Source organism: Oncorhynchus keta, chromosome 7 (genome assembly GCF_023373465.1).
Source record: "Oncorhynchus keta strain PuntledgeMale-10-30-2019 chromosome 7, Oket_V2, whole genome shotgun sequence".
Lineage (NCBI taxonomy): Eukaryota > Metazoa > Chordata > Actinopteri > Salmoniformes > Salmonidae > Oncorhynchus > Oncorhynchus keta.
Window position 1 is genome coordinate 12,311,758 of NC_068427.1, and position 17,885 is coordinate 12,329,642.

Sequence of the window (17,885 nt, forward strand, 5' to 3'; positions counted from 1 at the left end):
GACACTGACGGTAATGAGAGGACAGTCACTATACAGCGCTTACTTGTTGAGGGAACAAGCAGGAGCGATTCTACTGCATACTGTATTACACTGCTGGACTTGTTTTTCCACAGAGCAAATGTCACACCGGCTATTCATTGATGAGATTGTTTCTCCAATTCATTGCATTAGTACCAATGTCAAACCGTGTGGAAATATATGATTCAAAAGCAGCCATTTGTACAAACATAATGGATAATATAGGCAGCAACGTGTCTGGCATTCATTTGGTAAATGGCTTATTTTGTGGCTCGTACGCACAATGTAACATGAAAGTTGTACGGGGGAAAAAAAGCCAATTGTCTCACCTGTGTGACTTTCTCAGTGACATTGTGCGTTCTGTCCTTAACCTTGGGTGCTATGATAGTGTTTTCTGACGATGGGGGAGAGTGTGCCTTATTTTCGTTATTCCGCTCCGTGAAGTTGAGCGCAATCAACGGGATCTTGTTGATGGTGCTGTACTTGTTGATGTTGGACTCAGAGGTGGAGCCCAGCAAACTGGACTTGAGATGATTGAACGGACCTGGAACGTGAAGACAACCCAAAGAAGTTGACTGTAGAGAGGCGGTAATACAGTATAGCACAGCTCTAGGAAAGGACATTGAGTAGTACCTGGACAGAGGTCAAAACTGTAGCAGTGAGCCAAACATCACACATTTGATGATGGTTGGCATTGGTGATCAGGGAAACTGATGGGAAGCAGACAGAGCATAGTGACCACTGATTCCCGACCCCAGAAACCAAAATAGCTTTCTTTCATGCAGGTGTTGGGTTGGGTGGGGATGGCAATATTAGCAATTAGTGGAGGCAGCAGGCTTTCATTCAGGAGGTGTTGATCAATCATTCAAAGACAATTAAAAAAGCTGACATGACAAAAAAAACACTCAACTGTCCAAGTCACAACACATTCTCAAGTGCATCGCTTCGTTGAGGGTAGAATTTCAGGGAGAAATCATTACTCGTGGTCAATTGGCTTGATTAGGACACATGCTTCAAACAGTCCAATGCACAACAAGCATGGTCAGTGCACACATCGTTACCTCTGATATAGCGACCATTGTCTAAAAGCAGCATCAAAGTGGCGAGAGGAAGAGAGGAGAAATAGTACTGTGGATGCAGATATTGTTGGCATGGATCCGTAATAGTATGCTGTAATACACAATTCCCGAGCAAGGAGTACTCACAAGACACAAAGATGACAATAGCTCTGTCCCCATTCGAAATCTAGGGACCACAAAGCTTTCGCTAGACATTTCATCGGCCTACTTTACCTTCACTCGCGTGTCGGTCCCTGAACATGCTCTTGGAGTTGCTGAAGCCTTCTATGTCGTGGACGGAGGACGCTCGCCTCATGCTGCTCCCGCTGATGCTGCCTCTGGAGATGGTGTGTGCGAGGCAGGTGGTGGACTGGTGCGCCTCCGTCTGGTACAGCCTGTCCCACGGGTGCTGCTTGGGAGAGGAGTGGTCCAGGGGTCCGGGTCCATGCACACTGGTCTGGGAGGAGTGGTGGCTGGAGCTGATGAGGGCCCGTGTGTCGTTGGCATCGGTGGGGCTGCAGTTGTCCTCGGTCGGGGGCGACTGGAAGTTGGTCAGAGCAACAGAGTCCTCGTTCTGTTTGGGGGAGGGGGAGTCCACCACGACGGCATCTGGGTCCTCTTGTGGAAGAGACTGTTTGTTGGAGACCAGGCTCAAGGCAGCCTGGCGGAATCGGAAGAATCGTCCCTTTCCTAAACAGAAAATGTTGGACGTGTTTATTCCTGCACCAAACAATCAAATGATTAAATGATGAGAAAGTATGATTTTGACTGTATAACATAACATGTCAAAGATCTAAAGCATAAGCAATGGCATCGATTATTTAGTCAATTCAGTCACATTTTCAATGAATGCCAATCTCATTACTGTTCTTTGAGCTGGAAGGTGCACTTTCATTTCTCTGATTGTGTGGAATTCTATAATTGGATTACCTTATGTGTTCATGATCAAACAGAGGAAGCAGAAAGCCGGAGAATCAACCTCTAATCCAATGGCATTCAATGGTACGTGACTGGATAACCTTGGTCGGCCCTTTACCCATAGTGCATAGCGTGTATACTGCTGTAATGCCTGTCATGGTGTTCTTTCTTATTTGATGATTAATGAATTAAAAGTGTTGATACGTGGACACTATGTATTGGCATACATGTTATCATACCGCGTTCAAGGTCATAAGTGAAAACACTTAGCGGAAAGTTAATCTCCTTCCTTAATTTAACAGAGATGGTATGTCCAGTATCTCATGTGTGCCTCATGTGTGTCCACTGTGCAGTCACGTCTTCAGAGTGACACACAGGCACATATAAACCAGTGAGGGAACTGTAGTTTGGGTTCATTAACAATAGAAGTGGTGAAAGTGAGCCCCAGGCTCACTCATAAATATGAGGCAGCCATCGTTCAGCACCCTCCTTGCATCGTGTCACTGCCATCTGTTTCCATTCCCCAACCACACGTACTTATGTTACAACCCTAATACACAATAAAGCCATCACTCTCAACAGGGCCCCTGGACAGGCCTCTGAAATAGCCCCCAATTGCAAAAAGTCTGCAATTTAGACCTGTTATTTTTTTTTTTAAATGGACATAGGAATACCTGCCTCAGCATCTCTACTGTAGGTGTCTTTGATTTACACTCATATGAGATGCCAGAGGAATGTAGAGGGCTGCATATTTCAGGTGAACTTCGAGTTCCAGTAGCATAGAGTTAGGGTTGCAAAGTTCTGGTAGCTCTTCCAAAATTCTCAGGTCTTCAGGAAATCCCAGATGGAAGATTTCCGGAATCAGAAGGAAATTAGAAGGAAATCCGGAAACTACAACCAGGATATTGGGGGAAAAATGTGCGAAAGTTACCGGAATTTGGCAAGCCTACGTAGTAGCCTACTGGATTCATTTCTGCTTTTCTCCTCTCACTTATTTCATCTGTATATAAATGACATCGATCTGTAAACCCAGCATCACCAGGCATGGCCTCCTTCACCAGCTGACACACGCTTTGTTTTCATCCCCCTGCAATGGCTTGGTATGAATGCAGGTAGAAGCTGTTGATTTATGAATGGTAGGGCAGAGAGCACTTGATCCTCACGGAGCCTTCTGAATTAATAATGTCTGTTTTAGTGTTTTATTCCTGCTTATGTCAAAATGTACTTATGTAGAACACAGTTCCTGTGTGTTTTGTAGAAATGTCAAAGGAACAGGATATAGAAGCAATACAGAAGCAAGAAGACAGGGAATTCAATTTAGAATATGCTTTCTCGTTTCAGCCCCACTACTGTAGAGTATTTATTTCCATTGGGAAGAAAGAGAGAGCATGTGGAGGTCTTTCTCTTTTATACCGTTAAGCCTTCTAGGCGTCATTTACTCTAAACACATTCATTTTCTATTCCATACAGCAGCTATTAATCCGTCGCAATAACTCAGTATGAAATTAGAATGAAATGGTTCAGAGAGGCAGAACAGCTATTGGTTGCACCCAGTGAATTTAGCTGACAATGAAGTCCTGAATTCAAATGTTTTATTGTAGTTTATGTGAATCTATACCGCCGTCATTTCCCTATAAATAGCACGGAGGAAAGATTCATTTTCATACGGTCCAATGCATCTCTTTTCTCTGTAATTTTGTACTTCTATTTTTGCTGAGAAGGGGGTTCTGTGTGCAGACTGTGAAGAAGGGATTATTCTTGCCTTCGCTCATACTATTTTCCTAGTTGCTATGATACCTGGAGACAGTATGCACGGGTTCATAATTAGTCCCCCATTGCCCCCAAAATCACTTTGCAAGGGAAGCATATTTGTATGAGGCCAATAACAGCAAGCCGATGCCTGTCGGTGAGGAAGCTACTGATCAATCCCCCAACATGCTTATCTTTTCCTTCTTTCTGTGGCGTTTGATCCCCTCAGTAAAGACCTTTAGTATGAAAATCAAGCAATCCGCTCTGATCAGTGATGCTATGAACACACACACACACACAAAGATAATGCACACACAGATGACACACACAACACGCACACGACACACACAGAGGACACGTGCACCCCCCTCCCCCCCCCCACCGCCTTGGGTGCAGTGCAGTGTTCAGGATTCCTACTGAACCGTGCGGATGGCTCTGCCTTGCTCAGTGAGAGGAGATGCTCGGCACCTCCAGAATCAGGAGCAAGCAGAGATGTCTTGTTGACATTTACACCCTCTGACACACAGCAGTGGAGGAGATGGTAAAGAGACACAGCCCCCAGTTCAAACACCACTGCTTTGTTCCCTATCTAAAAATAAGCACAGACGAAGCAAAATAAAGAGATGGCAAAATTCCACAATGACAGAGTCCAAATAAATAGTGAAATAAAAATCTATTCAGTTTACTTGTGAAGAGAAACACAATCTAGTGTGCTGTCCTCCAGATGATAAAATAACTGTCCCGTAAACATCACTTTTAAAAGTTCATATTCTGTTAACTCATACCCAAATAATGGAAATGCCTCATCCTATATTCATACTCGCAGCCAAAGCATAAATTGGTGAAAAAAAACACTTAAAAACCCCACCTCAAACTTGTCAAACAAATCTGGAAACATTGGACATTTACTTTAAGCTACATTTGTTCCAGGAACCTGGGTTGAATTTCTACAACTTGCCTAATTAGTCTCTTGTAGATGAGGATGAGCATGAATAATTGCAATTAGTAGTATCCATATGTGTAATTGCCCTTCAATAGAAGAGGAGTGTGTCTTTGGGAACTGGAAGGAAGGCACTTCTATTAGTGGACTGCAAAGTCAGTTAGGACTCCCTATGTGATGAGCTCCCCCTGATCTAGCTGCGGTCTTACATCATTACATAGGTAGTCTCCTAAATGACACCCTATTCCCTATATAGTGCACTACTTTTGACCAGGGTCGAAAGTAGTGCATTTGATAGGAAATAGGGTTACATTTTGGGTGAAACATGACATTTCATTACAAAAAAAGGGTAATACTGCATATCCACATTACCAGTAGACATACACAGGGCAGGAATCCGGATACTCACTGGAGTCACTTCTTTCCGGGGATGAGTGATTCAGCTTCTCTGTCGAGTCGCTGCTTCCTTCCTCAAGTACGTAATCAAAGTTTAGAATGAACAACATCACTACGCCTTCCTCGTTCTTCACCGGGATTATGTGAGTGTAGCACTGGAAGTCCGTCCCTGTAAGAAATAATAAACCTGTCATGTCTAAAAGCTCATGCTCCTCATCTTCTCCTTCCACAGTTGAGCTCCACAACAGTATAACTTCTAATCCATTCTGAGATGGATGCCTGCTACTCTACCTGAGAACGCTCCAATTTAATAATAATAATATAGTGTTGCAACCCATGGAATCCTCCGCTCTCTGAGCAGAGAGGAAAATCATTTCCTGCAAAAAAAGAATTTCGACCCCTAGATGGCAATACTTAGAGAGATTATTATTATTCCAATTATTATTTTTCCTGTAGCAATATTGATATCGTAATGCCACGATGCTAGCACCTCTCTTAGTGCTAAGTGTTCATCATGAATTCCCAAGCTTTATGATAGTAAGGCAGTTTGCTGATTCGACATGGACACAGACTGGTCAAGAGGGCACCTTACAAGTAGTGTGCTTTATCCTGGACTCAGCACACAAGCCAGAGCTTGACATTGCACATACAATGTGCCCAAATGGCACCATATACCCTTCATAGTGCACTACTTTTGACTAGGATTCATTGGGCTCTGGTCAAAAGCAGTGCACTACTGTATACAGTGAAAAAAGGCATAATTTACAATGGACACATAGGAGGACAGGACTACGCTTGGAACAGAGTCAACTCCCAGGGTTTCTACTGGGTCATGCCAGACCCACTACCGCTGAGCTGCCTCCTCAAGAGGAGGAAAAATCCACTATCAAGATCTTGGCTGCGTTCCCCGGTCAAAAGTAGCGCACTAGGGAATTGGCCGCCATTTGAGAGAAAAAGTATCTTTCTTGTGCCCATAAGATGGCAAATATCTGGAATGCACTGACTGGATTATAGAAGGATCAGTACCTTGGGATGAATTTCTCCAGACAGAATGGAGCGAGAAAAAGAAACCGACCCCCACCCAGTGAATATGTGTTCCACGGAAACGGAAGCATTTAGGCTACAACATAGTATATGCAAAACATGGAATGCAACATTTCATCAAAGCTTAATCATCTCATCAGCAAATCAGTATGATGTTCGGTAATAGTATGACTAAATATGTTGTACTTGAATTATCGCGCAAACCCCTAAAAACCATTAGAATATCCACACCAGAACTTAATAAGGTCAAGAGAGTTTTAACAGATTGCAAATGACTTCAGCACTGCTGGAGACACTACATCAAAACGACAACAATCTGCCAGCCTGAATGCTTGTCATGCTATAGCTGAGCCATGCTGTAATAATATAGGAAGAAAAAGTTGACAACGCCATCAGCACCTTTTTAAGTGAGATTGACTGTTCTCTTCCAGTTACCTCAACTCGGCTGAATTCTGTGTCAATTAGTTATAACACATATGCTAAAGCTGCACTACTATCTAATTACCAACAAAAATGGTGATACAGGAAAAATGGGTTTTGGTTCCTTAGGGTCTTCCAATCTATTTAGAGCCGGTGCAATATGTTAGGCCAGCTTCCCCGAGGCCTCGGTAGGGCATCAATGTCAGGAAAATTGTGTTGCTCGCTTATTTCAAAGGATACCAAACAAGCTTCTCAGGAAGCATCGTAAACAGAAATACATACTGAAATGTTAAGGGTCCTTCCATATAAACACGTAGAAACTATATATGTTTGTGTGGCTATATATCATTTGAATAGGAGGCATTCCTTCAAAAAGAAAGGAGGGCCAAGGCACTCTTCATGTAATTCATTAAAAGGCCTTTATGTGTATGGCATGTTCAATGGAAACAAAGATTAAAAACGCTGGTTCGTCAGGGAGTACAAAGATATGATAATGCAAAGTCCTCTTTTTGAACAGCTTTTTCTAAATCAACCCTGATTTGAAGAGGGAGTGGTTGGAGAATTCATTGGACAACACCTAGTATGCAATACTCTACACATTAAAAAGTGAAATACTGTAGATATGTTATCAAAATGCAAATCAAGGTTAGACCCATCAGAACCCCTAGGCACCTTGAATATGACTGGGCAAGGTGGTAAGAATAGGAGAGGCATCTTTTTTTATAGTACACTAGATCACAGCAAACATGGACCACCGCAGTCCTTATTGCAAACAAAATCATTTCATAAGCGCACACTGTCGCCAGCAAATGGAGGGCCAGGAGGTTGAGGGTGGTCTCCTGTTGCCTATACATGGTTTCAAAATTAATATAGCCTTGGTACTGATGATGCCGATTTATCTGGTGGCTAAATCTGTCATTAGATCAACTGATGATTTTCCAGCCCTAATCTCTGAGTGCAGCCTCCATAACCCTATATCTCCATAACCCTATATCTCCATAACCCTATATCTCCATAACCCTATATCTCCATAACCCTATATCTCCCACTGCATTATAATGCCATCAGCATTATCATTGAATTGTAAAAAGCGGGTTCAGACTAATTCAGAGTCATGCAGAGTAGAAGCACCAATGCCAGAGAGAAATAAATCCTCTCATCAGTGGGACTCCATTTCTCCCAGAGTCTCAATGCCCTCGTAAAACAAGCCGCACATCTGCTGCCCTTCTAGGAAGAGCACCCGATGTGCAGTAATAAGCAATACGCAAAGAAGATCAAAAGATGCCCATCCGCCCCTATGCAAATGTGTCTCTCACCGTCTACCAGCCAGGCCAGCAGAGGACACGTTACCAGTGTTCACAGTAATCTCCTCAGAGCTGGATCTCACATCCACACTGTCAGTCATATTCATCGGCAGTAGGCTGTCTGTCTGATTAAACATCACAATCCTCTGTTGGACTGCATTTACATGTCAGGATTTAATAGGAGCCCCCATGGCATGGCCATTCTTCACAACAATATTTTATGTCCAAAACTGTGAAAAACATTCACATTTCTATTGGATTTGTATTTTGTACATTTAGCAGACACTCCTTATCCAGAGCGACTTAAAAGACTGTGCATTCAACTTATAGTAGCTCGGTAAGGCAACCACGTAACCACAATTCTTGTAATTGTGGTGAACTGGTGATAAGGGAAGCGCCTTCATCTGGTATGGGTTTATAATGTCCGTTGTATGAAACTCCTCACTCATCTCCTCTACTATCAATACTGCTCATTGTCATTGCTTTTAATCATTAATCATTCATCGATTTTAGTTAACTGCATTTAGGTTTCCCCCAACAATTACATGACGGAAATTACCCCTATTCATCTCCTTGGACATCTATCTAAGCAATAAATGATTCAGTGCATACACGGATCTTGTGTCTGTTAGTTGGCATACATTAATGTTTCACACTGCGTCACGTTTTAGATCTGTGGAAACTAGCTACTGTGTGAGGAGAGTAAAGAAAATGCGGCAAGGAAGAGGAGACCCAGAATGATTCTGTGGCAGCATATTTGGGAATTGATTTAACTTACCAGATGGGAAAAACAATACCCCGCTAAAAGGCTGAGCTATTTGGGTGCCTCCTCATCCTGTCTCCTGCTGAAAGTCACCTACACAGGTGTATAATAGGCAACATCCTCTTTTTTTTTTTTTTTTTGACCTCCCCGGGGTGATGAATGTAAGAATCCGAATCATCATGTTAGATACTTCTGATGACATATCCGGCCTAGTCATGTGATTTCAAGATTATTCTGTCACAATACAAGATGGTTTAACGTTATAATATGATGTTAACATACACACAAATGCACACACACACACATGCTTACTCTAGAAATAAGGTACAAGCAAATAGAACTCGGGAGTGAAACAGGCCAATCATTTCCTAGTCCTGGTTTCATGTGGTCAGGGGACTATTCTCACCTTTCATTGTCATTAGGAAGGATTGTTATGGCAGACAGACTCTGGTGTGTTGATTGAATGGAGCATTCCCCAGTTCATTCCCTCTGCCAGTACACGGATCACATCAGACCACGTGCATGATTGTGGAAAGCGGCCAGGATAAATAGTGTTGCGTACACTATGTGCACCTCTCAGGTTGGTGGTAAATCACACTGAGAAGCACTGGGAAATGTGCAATAAGAGCATTTAGTGGTGCATTTGACCTATGGTTCAAGACGTGTTATTCAGTGCTATACATATCCTAAACAATTGCGTTATTAGTTGCGTACCGGGTTGTATTCACTAGGTACCAAATGGCAAACAACTGACTGAAACAAGGAGGGACTAACTGAACTTGTCCAACACGAAATATAGTGTGCACTAATGAATACGAACCAGTTACCACCTCCTCCCTGTGTGAGTTGGTAATCATTTGCAGGCAGGTTGGGATAATTGAAAGTGGCAGGTTCAGCAGAATACAAAGGTCTAATAGTGTACATTAGTGTCTCTCCTAGTGATTGGATGTCTATCATTAATTTCAGTAGGTGGGTTCAAGTTTCCCTTCAAGTGTCAATCTAGCAGCCCCTTCAGTCCCTAAGGAGCTGCCTCAGCCCCGAACCATGATCACGGTCTTCAGACTGGCAGAAGGTCAAATGAGATTTCCAGCGTTTTTACCTTTTGGTCCCATTGAATGTCAGATTCCAGGCCACAGAGAAATGCAGATCATACTGATATTGTGGCCTTTAAGCATAATACACCTGTCATGGAAAAAGCTTTTATCAAGCTGACTATGAATGCATAAGCTCAGCGGGCAAAGCAATTGTGTGATTCCTAAGATGCACAGATATGAGGCTTCGGAAAATAATGTGGTAACTGAAAGATTTGATAGTCTTAGAATTTCATTTTTTTTTTCAAAAAGTCTGCAGAGACATAACTGATAAGGGAAATTGATTTTTAATTAACTATATATTCAATGTGTTGACAATAGTGAAGTCTAAATTGTAGACTGTAGAAATTGTGTATCTGAATTCGTGTTAGTTTGCATACTATACACATGATGACCGTACATCACCTTGGCATTGCAAACTATAATTTTCCAATGCTTCAATGCTTTTCAAGTATGGATAAAAATAGATGTCATTCCTTACCAATGACTGCACAAGGTCAATGTCTTGCCAGTCCCGTAGAAGTATTGGGCCCGTGTGAATACATAGATACAAGTGCTGTATGGATATCAGTTCCCATTTCAAGATGATGGAAATTCCATTCGATTCTATTTCCACCATCAATAATTGAAAAGATGGCTGCACATCGAGCCATTATTGATTGCTAAAGGTCTACAGCTGTGTGATCTCTTCGTCTTGGAAATACTTCTCTGTACGGAAGCACTCGGGCGAGAAAGAGAAGTCTAAAGGTACTTTTAGAAGGGCGGGGCCCTAGGACAGTTAGTTACGAGCAGTACTTCCCACCCCTTAAAACACAGGACCTTAAGCACTCACCCGCACTGTTTAGGATCTTTATGGGCACGTCTCATTAGTCGAAACTAAATTGATATAGGCACACATTATTTTGTTCAGCAGACGCGTCTTAAGGTTAAATGCTAGTGCAACGAGGGGAGAAACATTCCCATATTAAAAAAAAACATTTAACACGGATCTTCATTTTTTGGGGGTTCGCTATGAATCCCAACATGTAGAGAGAGAGAAAAACAGCAGTTCCAGACCGAGCAGGCGATACATGAGTCATGACACTCTCCGCGGTTATCGTGCTAATACAATGTGACGTGGTTGTTGCAGGGCTGTGTTGCGGAGGCCATACACAACCGCACAAGGGGCACTGCCAATCGAGAGGGGAATGTGTAAGGGGAGGGAAGGCATACTAAACCCTTTGTTTGGAGTCTTGGCCATGTGGCCATATCTCGCCTCCGTTGAGACTGCCCTAAGCTAGTCATCATGGCCTACTTTCATCTTTAATCAGTGTCCTCTTAAGTCATCAAGATGAACACCAATTTCAAGTGCATCTTACTGTATGTGTTTTGCTAGCTAGCCAGCTAGCTGATATTTGTCATCCAATGGGCTGAAATAGCTAATTGCTGGCAAAAGCTAATTGGAAGTAAAACAGATGGTTTGGTGGCCGTTGGATTGGATTCAAGAGGGTCCCCCATGAAATGGAGATATGAATTCATATGTGGATATGTAGGGCGACTGGCCAAGGCGTGTGTTTGTGATGTTCAATACTCCATCTGCTACCCACTGTACTCTGTGTTAATTAGCTTTTTGTCAGATGATAATTACAGAGAGCCTGTCTAGAACAGCATTTATATCAGGCCCATTTTATCGAAGACTTCTGCGAAATCTACTCATCTAATTCAAACCTGATATGTTTTAATTCAATCCAATCTTTATTCTGATAGAATGGGTTCTTTCTAATAAACGTCTGACCTTGGCAAACACTAAATGTGCTTTGCAACATACTGGAAGTAACCAAAGAGGCTAAGATCAATAAAAAATGCATGCACCTCTTTTTGAGCGCAGCCATCCAGGTCTCCCGAAGCAGTCAACTGTGAGTGCCCTGTGTCCCCCCCCCTGTCGCCCCCACCCTCCCCATCACCCTGCAGACGGCCCTCCAGCTCCTCAACGGGGAGTCACCTTTGAAACCCTGCACCCACGCATACCTCAGCAGCATGGCTAGCTATGCTGGGACTGTTATGTATTTAACTTCAGCGTGCTGCTTAGTGTCAGCTTCCCTTTGTACTCACTCATTCAGTTCCAAGGTACTATTACACCCCTCGGAATAGGGCCGTTTTACAAAGCCCAGCAAAGGAAGGTATTTATCTCGTTGATTATGAATCTTCTTTGAGGGGGAAGGCGTTGTGATTTCGGATTTATCTCCTCTCAGAACTATTTACTGTTCAACACCGAGATGAACGATAATGTGCCTGTGGCGACAGTTTTGGATGTGTATCTCACTGTGGTCTTGATTGTCCTTTTCGAAGCATACGCATCATCATCAGCTTCACTTTTCAGCTTTTTGCAGGGCAAAGAGCTAGCGATGTGTTGCTGATGATGTCGTCACCGGGCATTTCAAGACCCCCCTCCAAAATGGGAACATGACACAGTATGAAAACCAAATGAGAGATGCTTATATTAAGAATGACTATTCCCATCTGCAGTTTTATACTAACATGTCTGCATGACTATGATTCATTTGATAGTATCGCACTCCTGTAGACCGAGAGTGAGCAAGCAAGAGGGAGCACCTGAGGTCTAACACCATCGAGTTGTGAGTCATGATTTAATATTGGCCAGACACACTTCCCCTATTTCCTATGCCGTGACACTATCGCCTATCCATCCTTATGCTCAACTATTCCTCTATGTTGTCAACACTGGTTCAGCCCTATTGTGTCTAATGTCATTACCACTCGGTGAAATGTGATAGGCTTTAGCTAAATGCTTTAGCAAAATGGGGTCGACAAACAACTCGCGTCGATAGGCCCATTGCTCGCAAGGATGTCATGAATCTTGCATTTGTGTTTCCATCTACGGGAGCCTGTGGATTGTGCCCTTCCATAGCCCTGTAATGCATTTACGCGGTAAGCTGCTCACTCCCAGTCACCGCAGTGTCATCCTTGACATCTTTATTCATGAGCTCTGCGCCTCACTCTAGACTCATCTGAGGAGTATTAAGAGTCCTGTCTCGAGGCACGGGAGGGAGGGAGAGCGAGTGTAATGATTAAGTTTGAATGTGTCGTATGGCTTTTACTCTGCTCCCATTCCTTATTAACCATGATTGACACATTGAGTTTATACAGAACTACACGGAGACTAAAGTGACCTTAAAACCCTGCTCTTCAGAGGGGTACTCCTCACCAATGGCTCCCTAGGGTACCTTGTGTTGTTGTCTTTCTCCAGGATTCTAAAACAATCTATTCGACTTACTCGAGGAGCATCTGGCTCTGATTCCCACGTGATTAGCAGAAATATGTCATGGCTAATGACTGCTGCTGCTGGAAGGTAAAAAATGAAACTATTTGGATTTTCCAGTGAATCTACAGTCACTATTCACTATGTACATATATAGTGAACGGCAGAGAAAAAGTTGGCTTAAACGCTCTTTATTGCCGTGAGCCGGGAGAACAAAAAAATACGACCTGCCTTCCTGTCATCATATACTATCCCTTGAAAAGAGGAGCGACACTGCAATGCCTTTGAGGGGTGAATTATATTGACCAAAAAGCGCACTGCCTGACAATGGCAGGAGGTGGCATTACATTTTTAGATGTATGTCATTGAGCAGCAACTTCCTTTTAATTCACTGCGACTTCACAGCACTGCTGGCTGCACTGAACACGGTTCATATCATGTCTGGAGTCAAGCTAAAAAAACACTAAACCCATGTGGAGATAGTGGCTCAAGAAAATGGAACCCAAAGAGGACCGAAGAGAACAGAGAAAACGAGGACAGACGAGATAAGAGGACAGACGAGATAATAGCCACATCTGCTTTTCGGATTACATCCACAGGAGTCAAGGACCTTGAACATATGCTGGAATAACAATGCCTCATAGACATAATGCACAGTACAGTTAGAATAAAACCTGGTGTCACCCCTCACAGGGATGAAGCTCAATACAGTAGCTCACATGTCCTTTTCTTGCTCAGTTCATGTGCTCAGGAAAAGCCATAGAATTAGGAATTAGAATAGGATCTCTATGGGGAAAAACTCGGAACCGACAGTTAAATCTAGTTGAGAGGAAAACAGAAAGGCCAACCTTTTGAAGCTGGTGCGGCATCCCAAATGGCACCCTATTCCCATAACGCTCTGTTCCAAAGTAGTGCAGTATGTAGGGAATAGGGTCCTATTTGGGATTCAGACCCTGGTTCTAGTCTGATGATGGTAAATTGATTACTGGATGAATTGTTTTGTTCAGACTCTCATAGATTTCTCTGTGAGGGTTGTGACTGGGCATGGCCCGTCTCGCCACTGTTGACAGATTTCACAGGACGGCATGCAAATACTGCAGCCACTCATTGATTTATTGTCATTGTGAAACAAGACAACATTGATTCGTTGTTAGCTACTTGTATCGTCATTACAATCATCTGGAACAGCCTTGGAGGAAGGCAGGTGAGTCGCAGCATATTGTGCTCTAGACCAGAGTGAACTGAGACAGCACTTTCCTTTCCTCTGTCAGTCACAGACAACACACTACTCCCTACTGTGCCATGGCAGCTGACCAATCCCCATTGACCTTGTCAGAGTCCAGATCCACTCGCTCTGCTGCATGTGTCTTAGTGACGACTAGGACCAAGAGAAGGTACAAACTACCCTATTGCCACGGAGAGTCTCTACTATACATACAATTGGAAATGGATAATATGCTGGTTCATGCTCCTAGATGCTGTATATCACATAATACCTCTCCAATGCCAAGGTCTTCAATAAACTGGAATATTCAGCCTTCTGGCATTGTCTGCCAAGCCACTGATTACACCTCCATTACGCAATGGCAATTTAAAAAAAAAAGAAATCAAGCCAGATATCATTGTCAAAGGTTATCTTGCTTCCTCGCCTACAATATAATAACATTTACTGAAACTCTCACATCATACCTCATCAAAACAATGATATCCATAATGGTTTAAGACCTAAATTGTTATTGTTGGTAGTTAAATACAATATTTTCCATAAGTAGCACTGTTCAGTAAATGCAAAGGAAGATCCACATTCTACATAGACAGGGAATATGGATATTGGTAGTCCTTTCCTATAAATGCTAATTGCCTATAAATGCTGTTTGCTCCATCCACATGAATAGCGACATTTATCGCACAGGTCAATGGAGACACTTTTTTAATTGAAGGAAAATCTCTCATTACTTCTCATTGTCAAGTGCACTGTCAAAACTGCATAACCTCATCTCTGCTGTGTTCACCGATTCTCTCGAGTAGGATATCAGCACATATAATCAAAACAAGACTGCATCTCAAATGGCACCATATTCCCTTTATAGTGCACTAAAACCCAAAGGGCTCTAGTCCAAAGTAGTGCACTATTAAGAGAATATAGTGCCATTTGGGACTCACATTGAGGTGGACGTCTTGTGGTGGGACTGTAGCTTATGATTTCTCAGAGACAGCGTGTCACACCTAGTGTATAAGGCCACCTCTCTGTCTCTGGCCTGGTTGACTGACTCACCATCTTTGCGATGATATGTGATTTCCACCTTGCGCTCCTCTGAGCCCATCAGAGCCTGGTCCACCTGGCTGATGGCATGTGTGTCAGTGTGCTCGCCGTGGAGGAATTCACAGGTGCACGGCTTCTGCATGACATCCGGTCTGGAGTAGCCAGTCATCTCACAGAAGCCATCGTTACAGTAGATGATTGCACAGTTCTGCACCCGGGCATTGGCTATGACAAATTTCCTATCTGCAAGAAAAAGGAAACAAAAAACCACAATGCTATCAAACCAATTGGTTTGTGGTGTCTATATTTGAGGTTTATGAACATTTTAAGAGTATTTGTAAATTGAAGACAGTCCAGTATTTGATATCATTAATACAAATGTGGTATAATTTGAAACAACTGTCGAGAAGTTGTAAAATAGCACTTGATTTCTGAGAACATCTATTGACTAAGACTAGAGCATAATAGAATACATTCTTGACACTGCTTGATGTGTTCCTCTAACGCATTCTTTAAATGAACAAACCCATTCTTAATTGGAGAAATATAAACGTTAATTCATACGACCCTTTTAAAAACCTAACTTTATGCCCACTCTATACCCACTTTTACAAACAGACTAATAAAACACACGCGCCACAACGCCAAGAACAACACTTTAGATTAGCACGAGGATACCAGGGATGTTATACTTACTCTGTCCCTCGAATTTCCTTATTATTATCCCAAGAAATGTATTTTGTGGCGCAACATGACCTCTTCGTACAGGCATGATTATTCCGTGCTCTTGTGTAAAGGCGCGTTTGCAATGAGACCCTGAAGTTACTGTTGTTGCCTCTTGCTGATATTTCCTTTGTCACAAATCATTCTCGGCGCACTCACCTTGCACTTTAAATGACCTTTCCCAAATTCACTAGAATACACTTCAGCCAGCATGCATACCAGAGCATAGGAATGACTCCTTGCCGATGCGTACGGAATCGGGGAGGATTTCTGCTTTGGTCAGATATAGTTTGTAAACCATTTCTAGTTGAAGATGGATGCGATGTTGACGTTCTCTGTGGCGATGTGGTGGACAAGAATAGAGGACAGAGGCTGATATGCCAGGGGGAGTGACGTTACCCCCCTAAGGGTTTAGTGCACAGCGCTGCCACCTCGGGTAAGGTTAATTTACAGTGCTGAGAAACTACAGTCAAGCAATCTCGACCTGCACATACAGTATGTCGTGTTCAGTGCGTAATATGTGCGCAATGAGTTACATATTTTGTCCTTGCTATCTGTGATCATTGGGACGTCGTCCCTGCCAATTTTGAAGTTGAAATGTAAAATGGTTAAGGTTAGGATTAAGGTCCTAAAGATCCCCGATAGCGCTAACCTTAGCATCTTTGAGCCACGTGGTTTTTATTTACGTAGACTATATATGTTATATCCTCCATGGACAGTATAGGCTATAGATTCATGAAAATTGCTTTGCTCGGTGAGTTCATAAGGACAAAAATAATGAAGCCACAACGCGAAATGAAAGATGTACTTTATCCACAGTATTTGTTATGCCGTTACTGGGCAGCTTGAGCTTTACCATTTCGAAATGACAACATGAAAGCGTTCTGTAACAGCTCGTGAGAAGCCTATGCTGTTCTAGCACACGATGACTTGTCCATGGTGCTGAAGTTTCAGACGCTAGATTTCCTTATACAAAATACTCTTTAACGCAGTTTTTGGCTTTTTAAAATATTTATGCATTGTTGTGTCTTAATGTGTAGCAAAACAATTCAAATGTACTCAATGAGTGTTATATTTGGACTCGTGAAATCCCTAAATGACCAATCGGCAGCTCTGCTAATCTCTGTGTAAACAAATGCAAATGTGTGCAGAATGAAAAGCCCTTCTTACTGTCCTGCAACATCTGTTTATATATTTCAGTAGGAGCGCACCACCCATCTTCTCCAATAAAACAACATATTCAATAGATGGCACGTGTACTGCACTGTCCCCTTCTTTTTTTAATGCCTCCTTTCATTATAAGCGTTTACTTGTGGTGTGTAAAATCTTGCATCATATTTTGTCTTCCAGCGTTCTTTTTTAGAGGGCTATTTTAATCACATTCTGTCATGTATATCAGAGTATTTGAACTGCATGCAAATGCACAATATAGCACATGCAAGACACCTACAAGTAGCCGACAAAAATCACGTCAACACTTGCTTCCACACAGGTGTTGATCCTGCGTTAATGAAGCAATTAACATCCCATTATGCTTATGGTCATGTTTAAAACTGCTGGGCATGCCATTATTTTGGCTAGCATGGCTATGCCCCCTATAGGATGACAATCCCTCCATCCACAGGGCCCGAGTGGTCACTGAATGGTTTGATGAGTATGAACATGATGTAAACAATATGCCCTGGTCGTCTCAGTAACCAGTCAACCCAATTGAACACTTATGGGAGATTCAGGAGAGGCGCTTGAGACTGAGTTTTCCACCACCATCAACAAAACACCAAATTATGGAATTTCTCGTGGAAGAATGCTGTTGTATCCCTGCAATAGAGTTCCAGACACTTGTATAATCTATGCCAATGTGCATTGAAGCTGTTCTGGCTCGTGGTGCCCCAACGCCCTATTTAAGCCACTTTATGTTGGTGTTTCCTTTATTTTGTCT

At 42.7% G+C, this 17,885-nt stretch overlaps 1 protein-coding gene across 1 annotated transcript in view; it reads right to left on the bottom strand.

Moving 5' to 3' along the window:
- The window catches only part of LOC118386004 (potassium voltage-gated channel subfamily H member 7-like), a 51,778-nt gene extending 35,376 nt beyond the window's left edge, over positions 1-16,402 (bottom strand). Inside the window, exons 1-6 of the mRNA XM_052521986.1 lie at positions 15,920-16,402; positions 15,236-15,466; positions 5,093-5,248; positions 1,311-1,766; positions 1,080-1,100; positions 348-562 (exon numbers count right to left, since the gene is read on the bottom strand). Coding sequence (XP_052377946.1) covers positions 348-562; positions 1,080-1,100; positions 1,311-1,766; positions 5,093-5,248; positions 15,236-15,466; positions 15,920-15,995 — 1,155 coding nt within the window. The 5' untranslated portion in view covers positions 15,996-16,402. The remainder of the gene's footprint in view (positions 1-347; positions 563-1,079; positions 1,101-1,310; positions 1,767-5,092; positions 5,249-15,235; positions 15,467-15,919) is intronic.
- Positions 16,403-17,885: the final 1,483 nt, after the last annotated feature.